The 13267-nt window shown below is 37.5% G+C and overlaps 1 protein-coding gene across 1 annotated transcript in view; it reads right to left on the bottom strand.

Moving 5' to 3' along the window:
- Positions 1 to 5005, bottom strand: part of LOC131190555 (cytochrome P450 2C5-like) — a 72763-nt gene extending 67758 nt beyond the window's left edge. The window contains exons 1-2 of the mRNA XM_058167892.1: positions 4830 to 5005; positions 942 to 1104 (exon numbers count right to left, since the gene is read on the bottom strand). Of these exons, the coding sequence (XP_058023875.1) occupies positions 942 to 1104; positions 4830 to 5003 (337 nt within the window). The 5' untranslated portion in view covers positions 5004 to 5005. The remainder of the gene's footprint in view (positions 1 to 941; positions 1105 to 4829) is intronic.
- Positions 5006 to 13267: the final 8262 nt, after the last annotated feature.

Below are 13267 nucleotides of genomic sequence, written 5' to 3'. Positions count from 1 at the left end.
AGCATGATTGTAAGTTTTCAGGTTTTAAGAAGTAGCAGGTTTCAGTATAAACAATGGTTACAAGCACTTTCCCCCTTCAGATCTTTGCCTTGCCAATAGCTGTGATAGGTCACTGCATTGCAATAAATTATAGATCATAAAATCTTCTCTCCCTACTTTCAAGAAAGCACAACTGGCAGCTTGAAATACTAATTAGCCAATACAGCTTCCACTAATTTATTTATTAATCCATTTTCAATTTCATCCATTTTCAATTTATGTAGCTACCAATATCAAAAATTTATTCTGGACAATATTAAAGATAAAAATAACACAACTGCAATAACAATTATAAAATTTAAAATATATAGTAGCTGAGAAAAGTACATTTTCTTAGTCATTATCAAAACCATGACACTGTCAACTCGCAAATCATCCCTGGCCTATGGCAACTCGAGACCTTCTGCAATTGTGATATAGACAAAATAATATGTATATTGAATATAGAGACTGTTCTTTACTGTCCTTGCAATTTTCAAAAAGCAGAAGAAAAAACAGACCCACTTCAACATATGACTGTTTTGGTGCAGTATAGACACTCATTGGCTGACAGAATATATTTTCTTTTGAAGGTATATGAAATTAATTTTCAGTAATAGCCCAGACAACATCAGCTAAAAAACTCTTATTTGAAAAAGTATTTCAGGGTCTCTTTTCAAAGGGCCAGTGTAGAAATGAAAGCTCTCTCTCTCTCCCTCCCTCTCCTTACATACCTTATAATGGATCAGTAAAAGGGCAGATGATAGAGTTTTATTCTCTCTCCTACACCTTTGACCAAATTAAAATTTCCGCAAAATCATCTTTCCAGTAAAACTTTCTAGACCTTAATAGCATAATTTTAGATGCACATAATAGCTTTCAAAGAAAAAGAAGAGCAAATAAGGAAGTGCCAGAGTACCAACCATGATTCTGGAATATTCGCTGAATGGTGGGCACAATATTACGTCCACCAAATTCTTCTGCATGATCTATCAAAGCATTTTTTATGACTTTATGTCCACAGAGCACAACCAAAGGTTTTGATCCAATCCAGACGGTAAATATAGGACCATACTGTTCAATAAGCTAAAGGTAGAATTAAATGAAAACTTGGTTAATTAGCTGATGACCCATGTTGGCGTGAAATTATTCCCAAGCATGTTTGAAATACATTTTAAATTATTGCAAAGAAACCTTCAAAATGTTCAAGAAAGTTCCAAAAATACTTAACATCCACAAATATGATTAGATTCATATAACATTGTAGGTCTCCACTAGTTTGTGGGATATGGCTAATAGTATGGGGTTTATATAAAATGTAATTGTTTTTAAAATAATATCAGAAAAAGCAAAAAGCAAAAGAAACAAAGCATAAAATTATATATACTATCAAGAATACATAACAAGTGCTTTAAAACTGAAAAAATATAATATGTTGACTTTTATGTTCAGTGCTGAATTACACTAGTACACATAGAATAGTACACATCCTAGTACACATACAATAGCATGTGCTGAACATGATAAAACAGAGGTTTGGTTGCATTTGTGATATACAAGAAAAAACTCCCTAGTAATGTTTTTCTCAAGATCAAGGAATTTTTCAAGTAGCATAATAGTCCAATCTATTCTCTCTTCAATTTATTATATAGATCTATGTGAAATTTACAACTGACCAACATTATAAAGGGTACTGGACATCAAAAATTATGGGCCCAACCCAGGGGTGAAATCTAAAAATTTTCCCTACCGGTTCTGTGGGCGTGGCTTAATTGGTGGGCATGGCTTGGTGGTCAGATGGCTTGGTGGGCGTGGCCAATAACAATAAATAATAAAAATAATAAACAAAGTATAAAAAAACAATAAGAGGTACCAAAAACCAACTTTCACACTTTACACACACACAACACAACACAACTGACTCACACACAATGTAAAAGCAGCTGCACTTCACACTTCACATAGCCACAAAAAGCTCAAAAACCAACTTTCACACTTTACACACACACAACACAATACAACTGACTCACACACAATGTAAAAGCAGCTGCACTTCACACTTCACATAGCCACAAAAAGCTCAAAAACCAACTTTCACACTTTACACACACACAACACAACACAACTGACTCACACACAGTGTAAAAGCAGCTGTACTTCACACTTCACACAGCCACAAAAAGCTCAAAAACCAACTTTCACACTTTACACACAACTAACACACACACACAATATGCCACATACAGCTTTCTGAGATTTTGTGTGTTTGTGTAGTTAGAGTGAAACACTACAGAAACACACCAAATCTCAGAAAGCTGAACAAATATTTTATTTTATTATTATATTGTGGACTTCAAATCCCAGAGTTCCTCAGCCAGCAAAGCCAGCCAGTTGATCACCGAGGAAATAGATTAGCTGAGCGATTGATTCTGTCTGGCTGAAACTGAAACTGCTTTCGGGCTGGAAGGAGAGCCATGCGTTCATCAGTAATCAGGTAAGTGCCTTAGAATCTCTACTCTTACTTTTTGAAAATATGTTTTCTACAAGTAAGAGTACAAGTAAGGTTCTGCTGTTTTTTACTTTTAAAGGCCTGTTTCGGCTGAAGCAAAACCGGCTTTTAAAAGTAAAAAAAAAAAAACACCTCTGCAGATGGTGTGGCTCAACAGAGGCAGGGGGGGAGGGGCCAGGGATTTTTGCTACCGGTCCTACGAACCAGCAGCCGCCATTGCTACCAGATTGTGCGATCCCGTCCGATCTGGGAGCATTTCACCCCTGGCCCAACCATAAGGAAAATTGAAGATTCAACATGGAATGTATGAAAAGTAAAAGCTCAAGAGCATGAGTTAAAGAATGAAATGAAATACTCACACACATACATACTGTGTGTTTGTGAGGAATACCAAGACTAAAATGGATGTAACCCATTAGAGTTAAGATGGTCCGATCTTATAGAGTGGAGAATAAAAGTACAGACTTATGTTTAAATGAAATGGCAGTACCATGTGTTAGACAGTGTAAATTGGTGTTATATTATACCAGTGGTGGAATTCAGCCGGTTTTCACCAGTTCACTAGAACTGGTTGTTAACTGTTTGCTCAGATCACTGAACTGGCTGAAGCCTCGCCCCATTTGGGCCTCCGGAGGCCTCCCCCAGCCTGTTACAGGCTGAAATGCAGCTGCCATGGGCCCGATCCAACTATCTGAGGCCCAGTTCAAGCCTTATGAGACCTCCCCCACCCTGTTACAGGCCAAAATGGAGCCGCCGTGGACCAGATCCACTTATTCCTCCCCACCCCAATTCCCATAGCTTTACTGTACTTTTCAAAGAGCTGCAGAAGAGGCTGCAGAAGAGGCTCACATGGCAGAGAAGCCAAAGTCTTTTATTCAGAAACTGGAGATCTTCAAAAAGTAAGTAATCCATGGGAAATGGGGTGGGGAGGAATAAGTGGAATCTGGGATGCCAGCAAAGCAGGCCCAGTTTGTGGAGACCTGGCGGGGCAGGATAGGGGTGAAGCAATTGTAGAGACCCCAGGGGAGCATGAGGTATCTCAGAGGCCTTAAATGGCCTGCTCCAGCACTAGGTCCCACATATTGTTCCCAGCCTGAGATACCTCATGTGCCTTTAATGACTGGTGCATTCTATTAACCAGTGCATTGGGGAAAGCACGGAGTGATCATGTTCATTTAACATGATTCAATCAAACGAATCCCCAGGTAACAAGTGTAATTGGCAGGCTCTATTACATTTGTAACTGGAGGATTACCTCCATAATGAGTGTGAGGGAGGGTCTCAGGGAAGTCCTGGCTTAACACCACATGAGTCCCGTGTCATGCCCACCCCAGCCACCCCACCCAGCTGGTCATTAGGACAGAGAATTGGTTATTAAATTATTTGAATCTCACCGCTGGATTAGATGACAGACATAGGAGATAGGATATATGAGACAGAGAGAGAGATGGGGGTGGAGAGAGAGAGGGAGAGATAGATGAGAGAAAGAGAGAGAGAGAGAGAGCCAGCCAGCCATTAGTGACAAGGATAGGTCTTGGGAAAAATGAATCTGGAAGAAACAGGAAGAAGTGAAAGTAAAACAATTGCTAAGATATACATTTCTTATATAAAATCCTGAAAAAAAACGAAAGCAAAAATGCGTTGTTTTACAATTTCTGGTATCATTAGCCTTCTTTCACTCTTCAAGTTAGGAATTAAACTTTCCAAGTGACCCAACTTTGCCTGTTATGGCTTTCTGTTTCGATCAAATTTCAATATCCTCAAAGAAAACCATAAATTGTCCATTGTGTTACAATTCATCACCTTTCAACTTTAAGTAAGTATTATGCTTTGCTATTTTGTAGTTCCCCATTATATTTATACTCATTGGTGGTCTTCAAGAAACTGTATTATCACTAGATTGCAGCAAAGAAATTCTGTATGTTTTTGTTGCCATCTAGTGATTATCCAGATTTTTGCAACCCATATAAGGTAGTCTTAGTGTTTGGTTAGCTAGGACAGAAGGTGTGTTTGCATTTCAACAAACTGGGATCAAGCAGGATGGCTAAAGAAGGAAGAGATTTCATTGAGTTTGATAATTCAAATGAAACAAATCTGAGGCCAGACATTTAATTTTCTAAAACTCTTATTATTACTACTTATTATCCCTTTTACCAAACGTTATGCTTTTATCAGGTTGCTACAAAGCAATTCTATGCTAAACTACTGCTGAAAATATATACACGAACAGTTAACAACAACATCTCTAACTACTACAACTAGAGAAAGGAAGTAATATAGATAGACTTCAAAGCAATCATACCTTTTTATAGGATTTATACAAAGGTAGTACATCTTGCTGCAAGAGGTTCCCCAGAAGAGGCCATGGAGTAGGTCCAGGGGGCAACTGCCCTTTTTTCTTGTACATTTGGAAAGATGAAAAAAGGGTGAAGAGTACACAGAGAAGAAGCAGAACTCCTGTCCATGTCAGCTCCATCCTTCTCTGAGTTCCTCTTGAAAAATCCAAGAAGCTGTTTAAATGAGACAAGGTTGAAAGGAGGAGGCTTCCTGGACTCCCAATCACATCTGATTGGGAGTCCAGATTCTCTCTGACCTTTCACATACCTCCTTGTTTATTCTTTTGCATCAAGGAGAGTTACTTATCAACATCCATTCCTGTAGGCAGAAATAAGTTCTTGTTTCTGTATTTTTGGGGGGCAAGGTACGGGGTGGGTTGAAAACTGAGACATTTGCCTTTTATGTAGGTGAGAAGTTTTTCAGAAAAAAAGATTGCTAACCACTTGTGCATAGAAAAATTTTAACAAAAAAAAAATGTGTCACAAATGAATTTAAACCCCATTATTACTGAGAGGGGACATGCCTAAGAGATCGGTAGTGGGTAATTCAAACATCTCTGATAAAACAAGTGTAATAAGGCTCTGTAATATTGAATTGTAAATACAAATTTGTGGGGGGGGGGGACATGGGCCACATAGTTTTAGTATTTCTAAGCTGTAAAACCTAATTGCATGAATAGGGCAGTGTGACTCACTTGTGAACTTGTGACTAGCCCTGCAACATCCTACTCAAGGTTACCCAAGTTCTCCTTCCAAGTGGAAGGGTAAGGAGCTTCAACAAAATCTACGTCTTTGTCTTCTTATTTACTTGTATCTGTGATCTTGGAATAGTCCAAATCTGTATTAAATATAATGAAAAATCCTTTACAATAGTTCATTCAAAATAATCCCTCTTCTTTGAGGAATACCATATTGTTTCTAGAAGATCCTCAAGAAATAAACCTTCTGGTAACAGTCTCTTCACTACCAGGGGAAGGATAAACAGGAAAACTGGGTCAATAAATGAGAAACCAGCAGCCGTCCAGGACTACACCCTTTGGAAGAGCCCAAAATCACCTCTATCTCATTCACATTCACTGTTTGGGAAATGCCCAGGTTTGGGTGTTTGCTTTTGCAACCAAGGAACCCAGTATCTCTGGAGATAACCAATTTTGCCATAGTAGCACAATCTTTAAATTCGTCTGAAGGACAGCAATAGCACAATTAAAACAGGGCTGTATAAAAAAATGCTTTGAAACTTCAGTTGGTTTCACAATAATAGAACTTTCTAGGAATTCTCAAACTATTCTATTCCTGTGTTATTGAAACTGATGAGCAAAAAAAAATCAGCACAAAATTTGTTGTTTAGCACCACAAGAGATTCTGAATCAATGAGGTAAAGTTCTCTTCATTAATTACTTTCATTCTTTCCATTTTTACGTGCACATTTCTAGAAAGAATAAGATAGAAATCAGAATAAAGAGATTTCAGCATTTCTAGGCTGCTACTATTACCGTTCTTTAGTAAGTATCACCTTTCCTTTTGGATTGCAGTATTGAGCATGAGTTGCAGTATTGAGCATGAGTTAAATTCAGGAACTGCTTCTCTTCCTACCAACCACCTTCATGTAGTATTCCAACATTTTGAGCCCGTTCAGACTTTACACATGCTTGCAAATGGACAGGCTTTGGAAATGATCCTGGATAGGTTTTGCAAGTGGTAGCAGTGTGGCAGATTAGAAAATTCAAGCGGGAACAAGGTTACAACAGCGGTAGTAACAACAACAATAGCAGCAGCAACAACAGAAATAGGGATTCATTTGTTTTAATTCAATCACTCTTTTGGACTTATATCAACAGCATCCATATCAACCATTTGGGTTACCTAGATATAACCCAGTTATGTTGCCCAAGTAAGAGTAGTAGGTTACTAACAACCTTGAACTATTCCACGGTAAAAACTCCCTAGCAAGAGAAAAGGAAGGGGAAAATGTTGGCAGAAAGCTTCTAGTCAGACAGAACGATACCCAACTCACCTCACAAAGGAGTTGTGATAAAGCCTCTTCACAATATTTACTCTGGAGAACACCCTTTGGAGACTAGCAGAACTTAACTTCTGAGCAAGCGTATCTTGAACTTGTCCCTTGGAGACAGAAGTCTTACTCAAGGATACCCTTGAAAGGATATGATTATTTTGACCAATATGTATCAACCAGAACCAAATCTCGGTTTTAACCTAAGCAGCTCCTGCTTTACTATGTAAATTAGGCTTTCTAATCCAGAGATGACAGAGACAGCCAATACGTATAATCCAGAGATGACACATCCCACCAAATAGGATCGGTACAAAGTATACTGGAACCTAATTTTACTACTAGTGTGTCTCATGTACAGTAAATATAAAATTATATTGAAGCTTTACATATAGCTTCAGCATGTTTACTGAAAATTTCTGTAACAAATCCAGGCTGTATTTCAAACTTTCATAAAAACAAAACAAGAAAAAACTTCAGGGACTAATTAACTAGGTTTTTATTTAATTTTGTCAGCTTACTGGGAAGCATGGGTTTATCTTTAACATCTGGGTTAGATCAAAACTACTAGTTCTTAGCATGATGTGGCTTCCACCTTTCTTTCAATACTTAGGACCTGGGAAAAATGAAGGATTGGACTGTATCTTACAAGTGGCCCAGCATAACCAATGGAAAGGGAGGCAAGGTGACTGAAAAGAACTAGGGATGATGAGTATCTTTTAAAAAAAAATTTCATACAAAAGTCATTTTACTCATTATTTATTTAAAATTATTATAGCTACCCATTCTCATTGGGGGGGGGGCTTGCAAACAATAAAAACAGTTTAAAGTATACCACCCCATAGGCAACCTACACCAAAATAAACAAATCACAATAAATCACACCAAACTAGAAGCCCCACAAACACAACAACCCCAGTTTCAGAAGATGCTATACATATTTTCCTGGGGGGGGGCGGTAAAATACCAACTTCCCAGGTCCCATAAAATGACAATATTTAATAGAAAGGACCTGGAGCATGCTCATTTTGCCAGAATGCACCTGCCGGAAAAGAAACAGCCTGTAAATATTAATAATAATAATAATAATAATAATAATAATAATAATAATAATAATAATAATAATAATAATAATAATAATAATAATAATAATAATAATAATAATAATAATAATAATAATAATAATTTAATTTGTATACCGCCCTTCTCCCGAAGGACTCAGGGCGGTGAACAGGCAGATAAAATAAAAACGATACATTTCAATAAAAACAATATTTAAAAAACTTATTCCAATAGCCTAAATTTAAAATACAGTACAACATATAAAATAAACCCCATAAAATCCATATTTAAAACCCTATTAAAAAACCCTATTAAGCCAGTCCTGCTCGAAAGAATAGATATGTTTTTAAGCTCACGGCGAAAGGTCCGGAGGTCTGGAAGTTGTCGAAGTCCTGGGGGAAGCTCATTCCAGAGAGTAGGTGCCCCCACAGAGAAGGCTCTCCCCCTGGGGGTCGCCAGCCTGCACTGTCTGGCTGACGGCACCCTGAGGAGGCCCTCTCTATGAGAGCGTACCGGTCGGTGGGAGGCATGTGGTAACAGAAGGCGGTCCCGAAGGTAATATTGTTTAATATTATTTATAAAAATATTGAACAGATTGTTATAATATTGTGTCATATCTCCAGCCGGCCAATGAACACCCATCAGAACCTTTTACCACGTTTCTTAAATATTCAGGCATTCCACAGCTGCATTAGTTTTGCCTGCTAGGATTGCAAAGCCTTTGTTAATGGGATGCTATCAGATTTCAGTAGCAGTTAAAAGTGTTCTTTAAAAAAAAAGAATTTATTTATCCATTTTTCTTTAACATATATAAATATTTAATAGACAGTGTATTGTCCGGGTCATTTTACATATATATATAATAATAGTAGTAATAATATTCTTTACTTGTACATTTAAATTTAAAAAAAAAAAAGGAGGGATTTCACTTAACAGTGATTGCTGACAGAATGTTGCGGTTTCAATTTTAGGATTGGAGGGAATTACGGAAGTTTGCTGCTGCCGCCTGTTGGACCTCTCTATATTACCACAGAGTCAATCTTTTGCATCATGGCAGGCAATCAAGGGGTTTCCAATCCCTTACAATATCTGGGGGTTAACTAGGAGTAGGTCAAAGGTCATAGGGTTTCCAAATGCTGGCTTAAAAAACAGGAAGTTTCTTTTTTTCTTTTTTAGTTTTATGTGGCATTTTTTTATGATAACTATTAGTTCTATTTAGTGACCCTTTTAATGTTTATTTTTTCCTTTGCCATTACTGGAAATTTAAATAAATATCATTTGGCCATATGTGATGGTTTGTGAAGAGAAGAAAGACAACCAAATAAGCCTCTACAAAGCTTTTTGGAGGGAGGATGGGGTTAAGGGAAAAGGGAAAAATAATAATTAGGCTCAACTTGAGTTCGGAATACTAAAAATCTAATATAATCAACTTCATTTTTAAATCTAGTTTTGATAAAATCTTAACAGATCTGTAACATCCATCTCTCTTCATTTCCTATCATGTGACTTTCACTCTTAGAAATCCTTCCTTCTATTGAATCACAAGCAAATTTTAGTCCATCTCCCAGAAAAGTTTACTAGCCACTTTTATTCCAGCTGAAATTAATTGCTCTTTTTGAGGAGAGAGAAAATTTCCTAATTTTTATTATTGCCACCAATTCTCTCTCCCCTCAAAAAAATATATCATAATTTTAATGCAATCGGAACATATGCATAAAATTAGTATTAGAAAAATGCTTCCATTTTATACACAATGAATGCAAGTTTAGAGCACATCATTCTCCGTTCTATGCACTTTGAACAGGCAGAGCTTCCTCTAAACCATTTCTCATGCTGGGCAAGTGTTCATCCCATGGAGAGAAGAAGCACAAATCACAAAAGTTCTGTTTTACAGTTTATGATATTGATGCTCTCCCAGAGCTTTGATGGAGCCTATTCTCCATTTGTGGGACCTTTCGTCTAATTTGCCCTAAAGTCAGAAGTCTCTCAAATAGATTCCCCCTGCAGCCCTTCCAACAAACCTGTGATGGGTTGCTCCCGTTTCACCTGGTTCTATAGAACCAGTAGTAAAACCGGTGGGAGACTCCGCCCGCCCACCCCGTTGTCAAGGGGCTTCTGCACATGTGCAGAAGCGTGTGCGCGCTCCCGTTGCGAACCTGTAGTAAAGGTAAGTAGAACCCACCCCTGCAGCAAACCTCATCTTAAATTTTCTAGTCAGGTTCATAATCCCTGTAAAATCTTTCTCCATATTACATTTTCCTGGTTATATAAGCAGCCTCTTGCCTCCCAGCCTCTGAGTTCATGCAATCTATTATTTTCTCCTTTGCAACACAAACATGTATGCACACACACATATTTAATATTGCAATCTACAACTATAGTTGCCCCTCTTGGCAAAAGCTCATGACTACATGAACAGATGGATAAAATTTACTTTTTTCTATATGGAGCAGAAGATTGCAGGGGCTATGACAACAATATTATGAACATAACACTTTCTGCGTATTCCTGGTCAATGTCTGGAGAAAACACGGAACAGTTACAGTGACAACAATGTGTTCCCAGTATTTCAAGGCAGACAGTGTAGTCCAAATCAATAATTTGGAGGACAGATTAGCCAAAGAGATATGATGTGGAAACAGACAAACATTCATCATTGCTAGATAAACCACAAAAAGCAAGAAGTTTAGCTACCTAGGCTATGGTTTAGAGGAGATGGTTGAGGTTTGACATACCCAAAGTCAAGAGAGTAGCCAGCATGGACAGCAATATAATTACCATCTTCATTTTAGTATAACATGCTAACAAGGCCTTCTTGGTACTTCCTCACTCTTCTATGCCTATAGCAATAGAGTGTATGCCAAACCGACAGAAATCTCTTGTCATACAATCCTTGCCCTTTCTTTTCAAATATTTGATAAGGGAAGCAGAACTGAAGCAAATATTATAGTCCATCCACAGGGGCATTGTATCCCTGCCTTATTCACCCCTTCCCAGTCCTATTTCTTTCTCTAATCTTCAGTTCTAATCTTCAGCATGGTTACAGCCATGATAAACAGTATAAAGTTACTGAGTAACTGTGCAAATGTTGAAAGTAAACAGAAAGGAAACAAAGTACAGTTTGTTGACCTACTTAAACTATCCTTCTACGTTTTTTTTAATTAAAAACAGTTAACCCGTTCTATGAAATAGTTAATACTGAACTTATTTCTAGTGAATATTTGCCTGCTACACCTAAGCAGCTAAACTGATTCCAATGGTAAGAGTGTGAAAATTCAAGCCAGGGAGGAGGAAGGGTGATAGCTGAAAACATGCCAAATTTGAAGAATTTCACAAGGGTTTCTTTCTCTTGACTACTTTTATTTAATCATTATCTTACTTTTTTAAAAAAATAGATGGATGATAGGCAGGCAGACAGATAAAAACCTGCTATTCTGAAGAGTAAAGCATTCAAAAATAGCATTTATTTATTTTATTCACTGTTGCTGTTGACAGTTCTTAGCTTTTTTCCAAGCCACCATAACTAGTGTTGAAGCATGCTGTCAATTGTTCTTGTTGTTTAGTGTATTTATATTCCATCTCTAGCCTAAAGTAGCTTGTGCGGGAGAAGGAGTGTCTCCCCTGATTTTATTCTTATCATAGCCATCCTGGGCGAGGAGAGAGTGACTGGCTAAAAACATCCATTCAGTGAGTTCTGTGGTTGAATAGGATTTGAACCTGGGGCTTCCTGTCCAAGTCTTCCTGTTGAAGATTACTTCAGCTTCAATCACAACAATACACGAGCACACAATACATTTAAATTTAATATGAACCACTCCAATCTTGATTGCAGAAAATATGACTTCAGAAACAGAGTTGTTAATGCCTGGAATGCACTACCAGATTCTGTGGTCTCTTCCCAAAATCCCCAAAGCTTTAACCAAAAACTATCTACTATTGATCTCACCCCATTCCTAAGAGGTCTGTAAGGGCTGTGCATAAGAGCACCAATATGCCTACCGTTCCTGTCCTAATGTTCCCTTTGATTGTATACAATTTCATATAGTTATTACATACTTATGGTTATATATATGCTTATATATCGTATAGTTATTTCGTGCTTATGCTTATATATAATTTTGTGACAAATAAAAATAAAACATTCATCCCTACAACTTACTGATAGTCTACAGTATCTGGAAGACCACAAGGGAGGGAAGGAAGGAAGGAAGGGAGGGAGGGAGGGAGGGAGGCAGGCAGGCAGGCAGGCAGGCAGGCAGGCAGGCAGGCAGGAAGGAAGGCTCAACAATCTAAAAGGAGGTGTAAAGAACTGGCAGTATGGTTTCTTCAGTCTGTACTGTAAATGAAAAACAGCTGAGCCTTCCTACTTTGAAGAAAGATTTTGGCTTCCTAGAATTAAAAAGCAAAATACAAAAAATGACCCTAAGGTGCTTTTCCAAGGAGCAACTGAACTTTCTTATTTTTCTATAAAGATGTTTTGCTTCTCATCCAAGAAGTTTCATATCAAAGTTTTCATATCAAATGATCTAAGTGCCAAAAACCACTGCAACTACGTAGCAAATACATAGCAAATACACTGCAAATACAAAGCCCATTGCAACTACATAGCAAAAAAGGCTCTAAGAGTTGTAAACCTAATCTTGCGTAGCTTCTTTTCCAAAAACACTACACTTCTAACCAGAGCATATAAAACATTTGCTAGACCAATTCTAGAATACAGCTCGCCTGTCTGGAACCCTCACCACACTTCTGACATCAATACAATTGAACATGTCCAGAAATATTTTACAAGAAGAGTTCTTCACTCCTCTGAAAACAACAAAATACCTTATCCCACCAGACTTGAAATCCTAGGCTTAGAAAACTTAGAACTCTGTCGCCTTCGACAAGACCTAAGTTTAACTCATAGAATCATCTATTGTAATGTCCTTCCTGTTAATGACTACTTCAACTTTAATTGCAATAATACAAGAGCAACCAATAGATTTAAACTTAATGTTAACGCTCTTCAATCTAGATTGCAGAAAATATGACTTCTGTAACAGAATCATCAGTGCTTGGAACACTTTACCTGACTCTGTAGTCTCTTCTCATAATCCCAAAAGCTTTAACCAAAAACTTTCTACTATTGACCTCACCCCATTCCTAAGAGGACCATAAGGGGCATGCATAAGCGCACAAACGTGCCTACCGTTCCTGTCCTATTGGTTTTTTTTCTTCTTCCTATATATGTTTATATGTTTATATACTATATAATCTTTTTGTATGATGTTGTGACAAAAATAAATAAATAAATAAAACAACCATGAGCTGTGGATAACAGAAAATGAC

The sequence above is a fragment of the Ahaetulla prasina genome, chromosome 2 (assembly GCF_028640845.1).
Source record: "Ahaetulla prasina isolate Xishuangbanna chromosome 2, ASM2864084v1, whole genome shotgun sequence".
Classification (NCBI taxonomy): Eukaryota; Metazoa; Chordata; class Lepidosauria; order Squamata; family Colubridae; genus Ahaetulla; species Ahaetulla prasina.
The sequence above is the reverse complement of the archived record's forward strand: the minus strand, read 5'-3'. Positions and strand labels throughout refer to the sequence as shown.